The 16,927-nt window shown below is 51.9% G+C and overlaps 1 protein-coding gene across 1 annotated transcript; it reads right to left on the bottom strand.

The window, feature by feature from the left end:
• On the bottom strand, nucleotides 1–14,778 carry PVALB (parvalbumin). The gene is made up of 5 exons (XM_080939711.1): nucleotides 14,691–14,778; nucleotides 12,517–12,584; nucleotides 10,944–11,076; nucleotides 9,652–9,761; nucleotides 1–223 (listed from the first exon to the last, which is right to left on the bottom strand). Exons 2-5 carry the CDS (start codon nucleotides 12,575–12,577, stop codon nucleotides 195–197), a joined length of 333 nt encoding a protein of 110 aa, XP_080795837.1. The 5' UTR covers nucleotides 12,578–12,584; nucleotides 14,691–14,778; the 3' UTR covers nucleotides 1–194.
• Nucleotides 14,779–16,927: the final 2,149 nt, after the last annotated feature.

Raw genomic sequence — 16,927 nt, 5'->3', positions numbered from 1 at the left:
TGGTGTTCAATTGGTACAGCCTTTATTGTTTCTCCAGCATTTTCCAGAAGAATGATGTCATCTGAGGGCCATAGAGGACGGGGGGAGTAAAAAATAACATAAACAAACTGAACAGAAACTCAGGAGGGCCGTGAGAAGGGCTGAGATGGGGCATTGGGGATGGAGAGGTGGGAGACCCAAGCGGTTAGCGCCACTTAGCTTTCAGCCACCAGAGTGGAGAATTCTGCAAAAGAAAAACAAGACACAATTATCATCAGCAATGGTCAGAGCCACTGCATTGTTTATCACCCAATCTAGTCTGCAGCTGAGGGAAGGGAGGCTCTGAGGCCCGCAGTTTCTTTGAATGTCTGCTGTTTGACCCAAGAGGTCAGAATAGATGTAGAATCTGCCATTTGTCTCCCAGGACCCCCTGAGGTTCCGGCCCTGCTAATTCCTGTCACCTCTAGAAATGCACCTGATAGGAGAACCCTGAGAGGGTTAGGCCCCTCCTGGAGAAGTTCCTAAGGATGCTTCCATCCCTTCTCCATCCGTGGAGGGAGGTAGAGCCAGCTTCCTGAGTGGGACCGGCGATGGATATGAGGCTGGTGTGAAGCAACTTCGGAAGGCCACCAAAGAATCCTGGGAGTCCCCTTCCACCCACCCCCCAGAAGTCAGCTCTGTCTGCTCAGTCTGCGTACAGGCAGGCCATCAGTGGATGTCACTCCCCATGTGTCAGCCTGTACTGAGGTTACATAAATGTTAACCCCAGGGAGGCTGGAAGAAGGGCAAAGGGACTCTTCCTGCTACTGTCCCACTGAGCAAATATAAGTAACACTTTAAAAATTCAATTTGACCACAGCAAGATCAGCCGTACCATGCAGCTGTCCTAGTCCTGGCTCTGTGCGGGGCGCAAAGCCTGGAACTTGGGAAACAGACACCACACCCTCCTGTCCTTAAGGTGGGGTCCCTGGATGCGGTAGTCCATGCATGTGAAGAAGCTCCTGAAATCTCCAAAGGCTCCTGGACTTAATGTTTAAAAACACTGATGGGGATTCAAACGTTCGAAGAAGCTCCCCCAGGGCCAGGGGTCAATGGACCCATTTTCTCAGCCCAGAGCCCCCAGAGCTTGCAGGACTGGAGTGAATGTGGTTCTCCATCTGTCTTTATCCTGTTAGAATTCTCATCCACACTGTCTGTGTTGCCCACACTGACAGCCTGTGAGGCTTTCACCAAATGTCGACTGGGGGAAGAATCCGGGGAGCGTTACTGTAACTTCCACAGACAGACACACTCTCACCTGCATTTTACTGCTGGGGAAACTGAGGCCCTAGAGTTTAGCTTTAACGTGGTCACATTCCTTCTCGGAGTCCTTCTTTTCTGGGGAGATTTGTGACCTCCCTTAACCCAGGTATAGAGTGACAGACGTTCTGCTCCAATATTGCCCTGCTGGCTCTACCTCGTTAGCCCATTTTTGTGACTTCATAGCCTTAGCACAGTATAGCATGATCTTATTTATCTTTCTGCTTATTTTTGTTGGTCCCTCCATCCCCCTGTTTATCCCTTTCCCAGTGGCCTACCGCCCTTCAGGTGACAATAACTGAATGTTCAATGAATGGATGGGAGGGAAGTAGGGGGTGTGAAAGGTGGTACACAGTTGATTCCCATTTTACAGATGGAAAACCGAGGCTGAAGCAGTCAGGGTCAAATAAAAAGTGAGGAACAGGGCTGTAATTTGTCCTCCGGCCTCACAGAGTTACTGTGTGAGTCCTACTGACCAGGCCAGTGGCCCAGATCCTGTGAGGAAACCAAATTCCCCAGTGTTGCTCACAGGATGTCAGAGGGGAGCCAGGCTTTACAGTCACACTAGGGATTATGGGCTCCTGACTGCTCTTCAGCAGGGCTCCTCTCAGCTCCTGCCCATGAGCTGGGATCAGAAGAGACCTACATAGGATTGGGTGAAGTCTACCCAAGATGGGGTACAGCCAGTGTTGGGAGACCAGGAGTATTTCTGAGGGCTCACCAGAGTGGGAATTCAAGCCCGATAGTATGTTTTGGATCTGTGAGGTTTTCAAAAGCCCAGAACAACAGATCCCTGGATCTTCTGTGGGTTAGCTAGGATGTCCTTAAGGCCCCTGAGCCTGGCTTTGAGTGGGGACCATAGGATTCTAATTTTATCCCCTCCTAGATCCCTGATCAGAGCTCTGTAGACAAAATGAAAGAAGGCCAGTGTACTTCCGGACTTCAGGTCTGCCTCCCGGCAACGCTCTTAGGAACTGCCAATCAACTAACAGCTTTCCGGGCAAAGGTCTCCTCTAAAACTCTAAAACATACCCTATCACCCCAAAGAAAAGCAAACGACAAACACAGAGACCTTGGACGTCTAAGTCTACAGATTTGTCAGTTGAGTCCCAAAAGCAAACTGGGTGTCAGACAGTGGAGGTGGGATCTGCGCTCTGCCATCCTCTTCGATTCCCTGAGGCAGATGTCTCATCTCTCCTGTCCCAGCCGGAAGGTGTCCTTCCTGCTCTAACTCGGCATTTGGAGCAAGCAGAGAGGGCGAGGGGGGCCGGGGACCAACAGCTCCTCCCTGAGTTTGGCTAGACACTCCTGCCTCCATTTCCTCAGCTTCAAAGTGGAGCCCAGGAGACGAGCTGCTTCTTGGGGTTGCTTATCCCAGTGAGCACCACGGCTGCCTCCACAGGCCTGGGGCAGAGAAAGCTCTCAACTCCCGGAAGCTGCTGTCGGCAACCCAGTTCTAGACCTTAAGCCGCTCCACCAACCCACGGATGCTCGACTGCTGCCCGGCACAGCGGAAGGGGTCTGTCATCGTCCCTCCCATTGCTAGTGTGGGTCGTCATCTGTCCCTACTGAGGCTTCTGCCCATGACCTTGCAGCCACCCTGGCCTGTGGCTCATTCCATTATTACTGGCTAGGCAGCCACGGGCCACCGTTGGTACCTCTCTGAACCTCAGAGTTCTGCTTTGTGAAGCGGGAATAATGGCAGCTCACCCAGCTTTCCTGAAGAGCAGCCAAGAAAGTGCACAGTGGTACTTAGCACACAGGAGGAGGCTGCTGTTGGTAGTATTTAGTAGTGCCACCTCCCTTGGACCTCCCCAGCACAACTGGCAAGGAGCTGTGGTGCAACAACCTCCTATAGCAATCCCCCAAATCAAGGTCAAACAGGATGGAGTCAGACCATCTAGGAAACACAAACACCCAACAGTCAACCTGCTGTAAGCCCCTGACACAATCCAAGTTAGAACCCCACCTCAGTCTCCTCATCCGTAAAATGGGGACAGCTACAAGAAAGACTTTGTGGAACGCAGATGAGAGGCACCTGGCATGCAGAATGGTTACAACTATGTCAGTTACTGATGAGGTACAAAGGACATGGTTCCTTTAGGAAAATCTAGAACGTTCTTTCTCCTGCAAGACATGTTGGAACAGCTCCACCCCCAGCCACCCCCCTGAGGACACTTTCTGATGTCTTCCTTGTCCAATCAGAAAGAGAGGGAGACACAAGGGAGCACGGAGGCAGTGGAGTACCAGCCATTCTATTCCTTCCCTTAGGAAACTGAAATTAGCCTAATTAGGGCTGCCCCAGTCCGGGGTGCTGTGGGGATGGGACAAATTTAGAAGCTCTTGACAGGTGAGGCCAGCGAAGGCTGATATCCCCGAGTGAAACTGAGACTCAAGGAGTCAGCGTCTGGAAGGCCTGCCTTCCCTCTGTTCTGATGACCATAGCAAGGGCTGGCTCCTGGTTTATCACCTCACCTCGCCTCAAAATAGCTCCAGGGCTCGGTTTCTTATAGATGGGTGCTGCAAACAGGATCACTTTCTCCTGCTGCAGAATGAGGAGGCAGGGTCACTTGGGGTCAAGCCAGGCAGCCACCAGGAGGTGGCATCAACAATCCTGGGGAACTCGAGCTCTGCCAGATGGTTCCAGCTATCGTATCTGACCCTCCTGATATATATGGGGAAACTGAGGCTGGGTCTCAGCTGTGAGGAGCCTAATGGAGGCTTGGCTGGAGGCTGGCTGAGTTTCGGATCGACGACTGATTGGAAGAGCCCTACATCTGACTCCAGCTGCAGCCTTAGCAGGGGAAGGAGAGGGATAAGTGGAGAGAGGACGTCTTGTTCCGCCCTGACCGCTGCTCCATTTTTTCAAGAGGCCGGTTACATAAGTAGCACCGTGTCCTCTCCCTACTCCATCTTATCTAGTACAGCATAAGGCCGGAGCTAGCGGAAGTCCGCCCGGGAATAGAGGAGCAGATTGCTAAGTACGGAAACATTTATAACTCCAAACGTTCAGCTCGGCTTCGGGGAGGAAGCTTGTGGAAAGGAGACCTAGGTCGCTTCGCACCAAGGGCATACATGCCCTGCCCCTTAACATTCACTGGGCCTCAGTTTACACATCTCTCAGCGAGGGCTTCGGCCCTTGTCTCCTGGCCTCTGGGGGCTGCTGTGAGGGTGTAGTGAGACAGGGTCAGACACTACCCACCTAAGGGGCTGTGGGCTGGCCCCAATGGGTACCCTCATATCAAGTCCCATTGGGCAGACGGGTGGAGAATCAGAGTGAGGCAGGGGTCTCCTGTCCTTCCTGCCCCCTCTTCTCCTAGTTCACTCTCAGTTCCATCTCTGTTTGGATTGGGATTTAGTTCCTTTTAAAGGAAAGAGCAGGGTGGCTTCTTAAGCTAAAGCAAGAAGTCCCAGAGGTGGGCATTTACACCAGCTTCATGGATGAGGGAATGCATGCCCAGAAGGTGGAGAGGCCAGGCTGTTTTCAGGGTTGGTGTCTGTGCACAGGAAGGTTCCGATTCTCACCACCTGTGATACTTGACCATTATTAACTCCCAACCCCCAGCTAGGCTGCTAAGGACTTTGCCAGAAGGAAGCAGGAAGGCTCCGTCCCTACAATGACAATAACTATGTTTTTCTACCAAAGGAGCAAAGCCCAGGGGACAGGTGCTGGAGCTGCAGCTGGCACAAAGCACGGGCAAGCAGAACCATCCCTGTCCCTGGGTCACACATGGAAGGATGCCCAACTGTGAAGCGTGTGGTGTGTAGATCCTAAAACTCAGTGGGCAAAGAAGCAAGCGCCTAGGCTTTCTGAGGCTCAGTTTCTCTGTCTGCACAGATCAGTGAAGCTCTGTGAGGTCTGAGCTGGACTGGGGAGTCACGGCTGTAATGCCCAGGGACACACAGGAAACGGGCTCGATGCTGACCTCATCCCTGTCTGCTGCATGTCCCTTGCATGTTGAGTGTGGAAAGCCAGGCTGGAGACACATTCTGTAGATAGCACGGGGTCCTGGCGGGACCTCCAAGCGCAGCCCTCCTGAAGGATCCCTGGTACTTATAACCTTCATTTTATGGCTTCACTTGTAAAGCGGATAGTAATAGTCCTTGTTTTCTAGAATTACTGAGAAGCCTCTCTTCTGTGCGGTTCCCCGGTCCATTGGCACTACCATGTAACAACAACAACAACAACAACAACAAAATTGCAGGTGCTTGAAGCAAACATTTCTGAGTGGGAACCAGAGGGACCAGCCCATGAGATCCATGGCTGAGAAATGGAGAAAACCATGACCCTAGTGTGTCTGTTTCTGGTCTTCAAGGTCACAGCTGGGCTGTCACCCCTCCCTTCTGTGGTCTCTCTCTTCTCTCTCTCTCTCTCTCTCTCTCTCTCTCTCTCTCTCTCTTGCTCTCTTTCTCTCTTCTGCTTCCCCTGCCCTTCTGCCGGACCTTTTAGGGTGGCCATTAGCAATTGATCACATCTATAAATGTCTTAAAACTTCCTGGAAGTAGCTGCCCCAGAAACCAGAGTCTGACGGAGGAGCCTTGCTATACAGCATCTTCCTTCTCCCTTCCTGTGTTAGGTTCTCAAAGAACCACATAAACATCATTCTCCCTGGAAAGACAAGAAGAGCTGGGGAGAGTGGCCATTGCTGGCTCCGAACTCCCAGAGCACCTGTGGCTACAAGCCCCTAGCTACCTCCCCCTCTGTCCCTGTGCATGCAGAGCCCCTCTTTACATGCTGGAGTTAGACCTGCTCCTTCCTGCAGCCTCGCAGGATACATATTTATCTGTTTCATCTTTCCCTCACTAATTGATTGATCATGACTGATTGATTCATTTATTCATTCACTAGTTTATCCCTCATTCATTCCTTTCTCCCTTCTCTCTTTCTTTCACTAAACAAATTTCTCTCTTCTCCCACCATGCACCAGGCCCTCCTTTTGGTGCTGGGTTGAGAACAGAAGGGAAAAAGATGATTTCTTTTAGGATTTCTTGGATTTCTTTAGGGAAATCCAAGCATTGCAGAAAGAAGTAAGCCACAAGATGCAATACCATAGGCACTTACTAAACTCCAACCGCATCCCAGGCTTCAAACAGGCTGCAGGAAACATTGCTGCAAGCAAACAGACCTCAGCACGCATCTTGACCATCTCTGTCTTTCTTACCTCTGAGCCCCACTATCGCTGCCTCTAAAGTGGGAACCCTAATGGTGTCTACCTCACAGGCAGCTAAGAAGACAGCCGAGGACAGTGTCTGGTGCATAGGAAAGCTACGTGTGACTGCTACCATGGCTCAGCATCACAGTGAGCCCCAGTCCTGATTCAAGATCTTTCGTGCAGTGGAATAACCTTAGGGACAAGATGGCGATCTAGCCTTGGTTCTAAAGAGCAGGGCGGGCACTGTGAGTTGCCTGGGTCCAACAGAAGTTGAAGCATCCTTAGGCTGAAGGTAGGGCACAAGATTCTCTGGCCACAGAACATCCTGGCCCCAGAGAAGGACTCTGTCTCCTCCCATGTCACTCTTGTCTGCATCATCAATCCTCAAGCTGGGTTACAGAAGTGGGGGTGGGGCATCTTCACTAAGGAAGCACAGACTAGGGCCTTTATGCCACAATGCCATCTTTGTCCCATCTCTTTATCCTTGTCCTGATACCCCCAGGACCCGAGGTGCTATGCAAACAGCACAGCTTGGTCCAGGCCTCTGCTGTGCTGTCAGACAGACTGTGGTTAAAGCCTGAATCTTGAACATAGTGTGACCTTGGCCTCCCTGAGCTGCCTTTTCTGAATGGACGTCCTCTGTCATCCCAGGAGGAAAGGAGATAACACCATAGCTCCAGCCTGAGACACCCTAGGGAGTACCTCTTGATCACTCCTGCCAAACCAGTTTCGAGATCTTCCCTAACCATCCCTGCCTCAGTAGATTCACTGGTACCAGGACCATGGCTACACTTTGCCTGCTGAATCCTGACCTGTAGCACTCAAGCCTCGGGCTTCCATATCTCAGCTGCCTGAACTTCCACTCTGCCTGGCATAGATCAGTGTCCCTAATAGCAAATCTGGAAATCTGAAACTCTTTCAGGGCCATGGCTACACTTTGTCTGGAATCCAACACACCTTTGGTCCTGAGGTTTTTAATTCTAATAAACTCAGACTGAATGACCTGACCGTGTGTGTGTGTGTGTGTGTGTGTGTGTGTGTGTGTGTGTGTGTGTGTGTGTGAACAGAACATAGCTACCATTCATTGGGTACTGATTTAGTAAGCACTGGGCACTGCCACCAATGCTCTTATGTTTTCATGGGTGTTTTTTCCTGATGCTGCATCTAAGGATTGTATTCCTGTTGTTCAAGGATTCCTTGTGGTGCTACACCTTTGTCCTAATTATTTTTAAATTTTATGTTTATGAGCAGTTTGCCTGTAGGTACAGATATGTTCACCCCATGGATGCCCAGTGTGATGGATCCCCTGGAACTGGAGTTACAGACAGTTGTGAGCTGCCATGTAGATGCCGGGAATTGAACCCGGGTCCTCTAGAGGAGCTGCCAGTGCTCTTAGCCACTGAGCCATCTCTCCAGCTCCTGTCCTAATTATCTTCATTTTTACCCGATGATCTTGGTAACTGCCTATGAGTCTTTTGAAAGAGTTTAGTTGGCCCTTTAAGACCCAATATGGCAGAGAGCCGGGGAGGCAGGAGGGAACCAGGTCAAGTACTGCCCTGGTTTTCTTCTTCACTTAGGTTGGCCGGGAGCAGCCAGCATGAAGACCCTGCCTCCACCTCTGAGCTGCATCCGAGAAATGGGAGGGGGACAAACTGAGTTGCAATGGAAACCAGGGCTTGTGGTGGAACTGAGAAGAAACGGGGTGCAAACGCAGCTGCTGGCCGGAGTCACTTGAGTTGCCAAGCTGCTAAGAGTCTCTCCTGAACTTTCTGCTCAGGTCCCTCAAAAGGTCCCTCCTTCCTGCCACCCCAAAGAACAGCCAGGTCCTGTGGTATCCTCTGCATCTGAATTTCATTCTAGCTTTCATCAAAAATCCCTTTAAGCTTCTGAGTACCTTCAGAATCCCATATTTTTCCCAAAGCAATCTGTGTCTACACCGCTTACAGGCCCCAACATGAGCTTATGCAACAACCCACATGCCAGGCAAGAGAGCCCAGGTATAGGTAGGGAATGTGCTCAAGGTCACATATGGTGAGGAGCAGAAGGGAAGTGGAGTGTGGGAGTCAGGCAACAGGCGTTTACTAAGCACTTGCTTCAGAACAGAGTCCTGGGTAGTTGAAGTGCAAATGCTATCTAGGCCCCTCCCCCAGCCCTCTCCCCCTTTTTTTAGTTAACAGGCACACACTTGCTATTTGAATGCTCTTCCTGGTCCTGTCCTAGGCACTTTACATATTAGCACACCATATCCTCAGGGATTTCTCATGAGAAAAGAACCATCATTCCCCCAGAGATGAAAGTGCTGAGCCCTGCAAAAGTTCTAACACTAGAAAGACCCCCCCAAAAAAGGCTGGGTCTGAGCCCCAGAGGCACCTAAATACATTTTGGTTTTATGTTGGCAGAAAGGGATACCAAGCAAGCATGTGGCGTGCTCCGACACGTTCAAACTAGACTTGAAAGCCCTGTCAAACCCCATGTCCTAGCTCTCTGAACCAGGCTAAGACCAGGGCCACCCTTTTGACCCTCTGCGAAGTGTCACGTAGCTAAGAAAGCTGACAGTTCTGGGACGTGCCCTGTAGACACCAGACAGGTTGGCCAAATAAGCATGTGGGATGGTGGGCCGGCAGGCTTGTGCCTGGGCTCAGAGCAAAGCTGCCTTTAGTGCACATTCGAACTTCCAACTGGGAATTGGGTGCTGGTTGGCCGTTCTTACCTGGTTCTCCTACAACGATGGGATACAAGTGAATGAAGCCAAAAACTTATCTGAGGTTATAGAACACCAGGAGGACAGCAGATAAGGAATTTCCATCCTTGGAATCTGATACTACAAGGACCTGAGGGTCCTGGGGGATCAGAGGGCCGATCTCCTCTGGTTACAGAAGTGAGCCTCAGGTTTAGAGAAGGACAGACACTGCCCAAGGTCACACAGCCAATGTAGGCAGATCCTGGATCAGAAACTAAGCAAAAATGCAGGGAAAATCTCCAATTCTCCCTCCCACATTTCTTTACTCAGTGGGAAAGGGGGTTATTCCTCATGGGTTGTTCAAATTTTGGAAAACATATATAGCCGTGTTTCTCTGCCTGGCAGACTTAACTTGGCAGAATTCTCTAACCTATGGGCTGTCTTCTTTTCCCCCTCCTCATCTCTCATTCTTTTCAACCGACCAAAGGTTCAACAGATACATATCCCAGTGTTCCCAGAGTGACGGTCATGGCTACCCACCTTCAACCCCAATCTTGCCGTCCCCGTCCTTGTCTCCAGCGGCCAGCAGCGTCTTTGTTTCTTTAGCAGACAGGTCTCTGGCATCTGAGGAGAAGCCCTTCAGAATGGACCTGGGGGAGAGAAGGGAGGAAGGAAGTCAGGTCAAGGTCACCTGCAGAACCTCACTGAATGGTGGGCTGGCATCCTTGCCCAGCTAGGGCAGCCGGGACAGGCAGCAGGTGGTGTAGACCTGTGTGCAGCTGGATTGGCCTTGGTGGGTATGTGATGGGTGATGGCCCTCTATGCAGGGTTGACCCCAGTTTAGGGGACACTTGCCTTTGTTTATCTAATAAATGCATAAAAACTTGGGTCACCGTCATGGTTGTAATAAGCCTTCTGTGTAAATGAGGAAGAACACAAGTTCTCACAGACCGACCTCAGGCTCATTTGTGATGGAGAGATGGACACACAGACAGAGGAGCCAGAGGGAAGCCATGCCTCCTACCCGGGTATGGAGGCTCTGTAGAGATGGTGATACCTGGAGGATGAGGAGCACTTAGTATGCACATGTACATGTGTGTACACCTCTTTGTCGGGCACACATAAGTAGGTGGAAGAAGGTTCTAGAAGAAGGCGTCCTTGGGGTAAAGTTTGGAGGAGAGACAGGATAGGTTGAGGGAGTACCTACTTAAAAATTAATCTCTGAACACCTTCTGCCTTCTGTTCCTAACAAAATACAAAGCGGTTTTGGCTGGAAAGTAACAGAAGGCGCAGCTGGGTCATCAGATACAGGGCCAGGTGGCTGAGGTGGACTAGGGCAGAGGGCTCTCTGCTGATGTGGATTTGCCACCTCCTCTGAGCTCTGCTCCAAGGACCCTGAGGATCCAGAGCTGCCTCTGCCTCCTTGGCTCGCCTAGAAGTTGCTTAGCTGCAGTTCTGGTCCAGAGGCGTGAGGGTCTGCAGACCAGTGAAGGTGCCTTTCAGACACACGGAAATCAATGACACTCCGAGGAGAATACCTCCTGCCTTGCTTGCGGTGGGAGGCAGCCAGAATAAGTGCTCCTTCACTGGTATTAAATTATTAAGTAACTCCATTCCATTAGCAATATTAAGTGCCTATAATTTAACCTAGTTAGCTGCACTCTGGGCTGAGGGTTTGACCCTCCCGGAAGCAGGAAGTGTCTTTCCCTGGTGCCTGGGACATTGCCCTGCAGAGACAAAACAAAGCCTGCTTGCTAGGAGGGGTGGATGGAAACTTGGGGAGTTATCAGCTGGTTCTTCCTTCTCCCTCCCACCCCCAGACCTCAGTTTACCCCAGCTCATCCTCTTCAATGAAGCCACTTTTGTCTTTGTCCAGAATATGGAAAACCTTCTTCACGTCATCCGGGTTCTTTTTCTTCAGGCCCACCATCTGGAAGAACTTTTTGTGGTCGAAGGAGTCTGCAGCTGTTGGGGGGAAGGAGGAGGTTAAAGAAGGACAGGGAGGGGCACTGGGGAAAATCAGGGAAATGGATGTTGTAGCATGAATTACAGGGCACCCGCATGCCTGTAGGGAAAGAGAGGGCAGAGAGAACTCAGACGGGAAAGGGTGCTCTGCCCAAGGTCGTACATTCTCCCCCCCCCCACCCCCGGCCACACACACACACAGAGGAACCACATGGAATCTGTTGGCCTCCCGGAAATGTATTTCTATGAAGCCTTTTTGGTGAGGGCTGGGTGGGTTGCTCATGGGCATTCGATGGACGCTCATGGGGTGGGCGGAAAAGCAGATCTCTCTCATGCTCACGTACTGTTGTCAGTAAATCAACTGAGAGGACACATTTCTACCAAGGTCACATCATGGGAGGGGCAGGGGAGGACCCAGAAGTCCTGCACAGACTCTGAGACCCATCCCAGAGGCTGGAGGTGGGATGAAGGACTTTCAAAAACTCAACTGAGTTTCATTCTCAAGGTGACAAAGTGGCTCAAGGCACCGTGAATGGGTTGTCACAGTGCTCCCGGAGGGAAAGGGGCTTCCCGGAGCTTCCTGTGTGTGCTCAGAGGAAAAGGAGACTTAAACAAAAAGCAGATGAGTTTCCCTCTCAGTCCAGAAACTCTTAAGAGCTTTGGTCTCCCCCCCAGCCCACAGTCAGAGGGAAACAAGTTGCTTTGTCCTCTTACACACCATGATGGGGACCTAGAGCTGTGGGTACAGAGAGCTGAGAGCACCTCAGTTCTCATTCTTCCTGTGCTAGACTGGGTGACCTTGTACAGCTTTCATCCTATCCCAGCCTCAGTTTCCCTACCTGGGAGACAGAGGAAGAGCATCTAAGCTATAGTCCCTTCAGGCAGAGGAACTAGATCACACAGCTGAGTGGGAACCCCTCTCTTGGACTACCTAAAGGGATTGGATCCTGGGGGGTACTGATGGGGAGCTGAGCCGGGCTGGGCAGGGCTGAGTGCAAAAAGGTCACTGTGCCCTCAGTTCTGTCCTGGGAGGGGATCTTCACTATTGGGCTACCTTCCAGGAAAAGTCTTGTTGGAGACCGGGGAGGCGGGGTGGGGGGGAAGGGGTCTCTTGAAAAGAAAGGTCAGACTTGGGGACCCTTCTACACTTTTCAGAGGGGAAGTCTGAGTCCTTCTTCCCACCCTGATCTTCACACTTGGTCCTGGACGCCCCGTGAGCCCCCCCAGAGGCCACTCTCTGCATCCTCAACTTTGTGAGGCTCAGTCCCGGAGCACAGTCCGTGCAGCTCTTAGAAAGCAAAGGACCAAGGAGCCAACCCCGAGGATGAGGACCGATGCATGGGGGAAGAAACTGGGGAGGCTTCGCAGAGGGATGCAGGGTGCCCAGGAAGCGGGAAGAGGGCAAGGGGACAGGGCCGGGCAGGGAAGTGCACTGCTCACCAGCAAAGGCTCCTATCGCCTTCTTGATGTCCTCAGCGCTGAGCAAGTCTGTCATCGACATCCTGCAACTGTTTAAGCGGGCAGAGCAAGTGCGAAAAGATTAAAAAGTGTTCTTCTCATCCTTTCTGCTCATATGACCAGCGCTGCAGTGTCGCGCGCCAGGCGCACGCCCGCCCGGCCTGGCTCCGCGCCAGGGGGCGCCGAGCTCCGCGCACAGCTCCGCAGCTCAGTCCCGCGGCGCCTTCAAGCCAAACGGGCCACACGCCCGTGAGTTCCTGGGCATTCGGGGGGCTCGACCAGGACCCCGCCGCCAGGGGCAATCTCCTGATCTAAGGGGCCACCAGCAGAGACTGGAGAGTTCTGCTGCTGTTAAGGGCATTTGGGGAGGCAGCGAGGCTCTGGTCTGGGCAACTGGGATAATGTCCTCTTGCTGACCAGCCTCCACCCCAGTGGGGCCCCTAGGCTTTATACTCATTGTCTCTCCACGCCTCCAGTAGCCTCCGGTCCCCTGTCCTGGATGCAAATTTATGCCAAGAACTTGAAACCTGAGCCACAGGACTCAGGGAGGAGGTAGCCTGACCCATCAGACCTCTGAGCAGAGGCTCTCTGTCTGGGCTCCATCCCTCACCTGAACACATTCTGAAACTTGATTTGATTCCTGCGAGAACGCCAGTTTATCTGTCAGAAGACCCTTTTCTTGCCCTTCCTGGTCTCCAGGGCTACCACAGCTGGGTTGAGTTCCACCTAACTCCCATTAGGGACGCTGAGATGAGGGAGGCCCTATGGAACAGCTAGCCACCTTTCAACGGGGCCATCATTTGTGGATAAGGGTTGGTTCCATCCGACCATACTTTCTAGACTACCAGGTTTTGTGATCAGAGTATCACCTCTGGGAGCCACCTTGTGTGACCGGAGTACAGTGCTGCCATCTTCCCTGGGGTCTCCCAAAGATTCAGACTGTGGCTCACAGCCTTCGAAGTGTGTGAGCACTAGACATACACAGAGTTCTAAATGTGAGCCATCCTGGATCCCTACATGACCTTGAGCTATAACCTTTATCTCTGGGCTTTGGCCTGCCTGTGTCGTGTGAGAGATGGGTGGATCTCTGTGCGGAACCTGAGGCAGGTGGGCAGCATCTGGGATGGTGATGATACTGGGGACCAAGGGACAGCTTCCCAGCTGCCCAGTAGCTCAAGTTGCCTGACAACTTGCTGTCAACACTGTCTCCCCTGACTGAGCCCTGGAAGGCTGCCCTTCCTGGAAACCTTAGGAGTGCCTGGCTCCAGCTGCCCCCTCCTGGTGAGTCAGCGTCTTTGGGCCAGAGCCTGCCAGCTGGCTCCCAAGGCTGTTAGGCTACAGCCCCTAGTTTCTTAGCACTGGGCATGAGGTCCTCTCCAGATCCCCCAGCTTCCTGGACCCTTCAGCTGCCTTAGCTCCTATGGCTCCTAATTCAGTTCACTCAGTGGCCTCAGTCTCTGCCCCTTGCTCCAAGCTGGACTGCCAGCTCCAATGTGCCAGGCTTCTGTGTTGACAGTTCAATGTCCAGACTCTTTACCCTGTGGCCTAGTTACAGCATCTGTTTCTCCAACTCGAGACCCTTGTTCTGTAGTAAGCCTGGGGTCTCTAGATACCTAAAGACCCATAGAGAGGCAGTGGCAGAGCAGGGTCAGCTTATTGGTGTGACTTGGTGTGCTGTAAACCTCTTAGATATCCTTCCTCTTACCCCAGCCTCAGTCCTACAGTACATCTGAACCCCATACTGGCTCTTAAGGTAGAAGTTCTCACCTTGCTCCTCCTCTGTTGCTGAGCTCACAGCAGTTGAACCTCCCTCTCTGGGCCTGAGACATCCTCAGTGAATGGTGCCTGTTGTCGGCTTAGCCAATCAACTCCTCTCCGAAGTGCTCACCTCCCACTCTCTGCACTCTGCGCCCCTGATAGAGCCAGGAGACCCACACAGACACATGGCCCTACCTATTAGGCCCATCAGATGGAGCGCCGAGGTTCAGCGTCGGGGTAAGGATTTACTCAGGCCACCCAAGAGGCAGGGAGAGAACCCAGGAGTCCCGTACTCCACAGCCTCCATATTGATTCTAGAGAAACAGCGGCGTGGCTGTCCCTCCCAATTGGCCTGATTCTGCCTTCTCCATCCTCCAACCTCAGAGGCTACCGCTTACCTTGGATGAGCAGAGGCTGGAGCCTATACAGAAAAGCTGGGCTGGTGGGAGTTCCTGTTGGGAAATGAGACTTGAGGTGGGACAGCCACTTAAATAGTTTACAGCCCTGGCTATTTTGGGAGGTGGCGCTCCCCCAGCCCCTGGCCCCCTCCCCTTCCGGTGTCAGGTACTCCCCAGCCACGGTGCTGGGTGTCTGTATCACATTCACCCCCCATCCAGGCCTATTGAGCCAGGCCTATTAATAACCCTTGGCCTCTACCTCCCTACAGCACCCGGCACTAAGGTCCAAGCAGGGCACACCTCTTGCATGAAGCCTTCCATGATCACCTTGGGTGGCAGCCACACTTTGTTCGAAGCCTGCAAGGAAAGGAAGAGGGAAGGAAAGGAACAGGGGTTGTTCAGGGTAAAGGGACCAGGCCAGGTCCCTTACACATACTGTGTTCTTACTACACCCTGAGGCATTGTGGGGGTACCTTGTGTGGGGGAGTACCTCCTATGGCAATGACATGTTGTGGGTCTGCAGCACACAGCGCTGGCATTGCAGCTGGGACCCAGGCTGGCACTTCTACGTAGTAAGTCAGTGTCTGGCAGAAGGAGAGGCATTGCCCACTTTTGGACAAGCCTCATTTTCGGTGCCTCAGTTTCCCATCTGTGTAGCCCTGCTATAAGGAGTAAGCTTAGGCTTGAGGGAAGCTAGGAGCCCCTGAAAATGTTTGCCAAATGTCACCGGTAAGGATGCTTTGGAGGGAGAAAGGCACATCACTTTCCTGGTTCCTGAGGGTCTCTGATCTCTTAGGATGCAGACACCACGCAAGGTCTGAGTTTGGAGACAGGTGAATGAATGGATGTTTCACAAGGCTCCTCTCCTCACCCCTACCCCGAATTAAACTTCCAGCTGCTGATGTGGTCAGTTATGTGGTCCCATTCTTGACAGTAGGAAACAGGAGGTAAGGAAACCCCACTCCTCCCTCCCCACTGCTGGCCGTAAAGAGTGATCAGTGGGGGAACCTGGCTGGGCAGTGAAAAGAAACACCCAGTATACTTAGGTGGGCAAGTTCTTGTGTGTTCACATTTGCCTGTGACGGATACCAAGAAGACCATCTATAAGAGGAGGACTTATTTTGGCTACCAGTTTCAGAGGTGTCAGCCCCATTTAGCTGCTCCATTGTTCCGGGACTGTAGCAGGTAGAGCTTCATGAAGTAGCATGGCTCACAACTTGGGGTCCAAGAAGCATCGGGAAGTAGAAAGAAGAGGCCATGTTGGATGCCCTTCAAAGGCTCATTTCTAGCCTGTCACTTCCTTCCACAGGTCACCACCTCCCAACAGTTCATTCATGATCTGGATCCTTGGATGGAAGCAAGGACAATGACAACTTCCCAGGTTAATCTCTGGAAGTGACCTTTTTTTTTTTTTTTTTTTTTTTTTTTTTTTAATCCTAGTGGGCACTAGGTCAGGTTGACAATTAAGACCAACATCTCACAATATGAGTAGTTTTTTTCCACGACTGTCTATGAAGGTTCTGAGTTCAGGGGTGGCAGCTTCAGGCTTCAGAGAGAAGGCACAGGATCTGAGTATCCACAGCCCACTAAGGCCAAGGTCAGGGTGGCAGACCCAAATCCAACCAAGAGGACATGGCAGCCAGAAACTTGTGTTGACTTGGGGACACCTTGGAAGGCACTCAGGACACCTGGAGGGATGTCAGGGCCTGAAGTGTGGGCTCAGGGCTTTGATCTCATCATGGCAGACTGACAGTTGGAGTCACAGGCAAGACCGAGCCCAGGGAGGCTGGACTCCAGTTCAGGACTATGGAGCACCCCTTGAGGAAGATCTTGAGGCAGGCAGGTAAACTATTGTCTCACCTGCAGGACACCACTGGGGAACAGTGTTCCTCCTTATGTCTTCTCAAGAGGTAGGAAACGCCTTATCCACTTAACTGATGAAGGAACAAGGTCCCGAGTGGCTGGCCAATTTGCTTAAAGTCACAAAAACGGAAGGATGATTCACACCCAGGTTCCTTTGGCTTCAAAGTTCATTTCTTTCTTGAATTTCTTTCTTGAATAAAAGCAATAGACGAGGCGGGGTCAGGGTCCACTGTGAGGGAAGGCCCTGACAACAACACATCCTGTTCTGAAAGTAAGCCATGTTGGGTGAATCGCATTGCCAGGGTACATTTATCGAGCACCTACTGTGTGTCTTGTGATCTAGGCCTATCACTTTACAACCCTTGCATAGAACT

The sequence above is a fragment of the Micromys minutus genome, assembly GCF_963924665.1.
Source record: "Micromys minutus genome assembly, chromosome: 27".
Lineage (NCBI taxonomy): Eukaryota > Metazoa > Chordata > Mammalia > Rodentia > Muridae > Micromys > Micromys minutus.
Note: the sequence above shows the minus strand (reverse complement) of the source record. Positions and strands in the feature narration are given on the sequence as shown.

Coding starts and splice junctions, on each gene's coding strand:
- PVALB (XM_080939711.1), bottom strand. CDS start 12,577: ATGTCGATGACAGACTTGCTCAGCGCTGAGGACATCAAGAAGGCGATA. Junction 11,077..12,516: donor GGCGATAGGAGCCTTTGCTG/GTGAGCAGTGCA, acceptor TCCCCCCAACAG/CTGCAGACTCCTTCGACCAC. Junction 9,762..10,943: donor ATTGAAGAGGATGAGCTGGG/GTAAACTGAGGT, acceptor TCTCTCCCCCAG/GTCCATTCTGAAGGGCTTCT.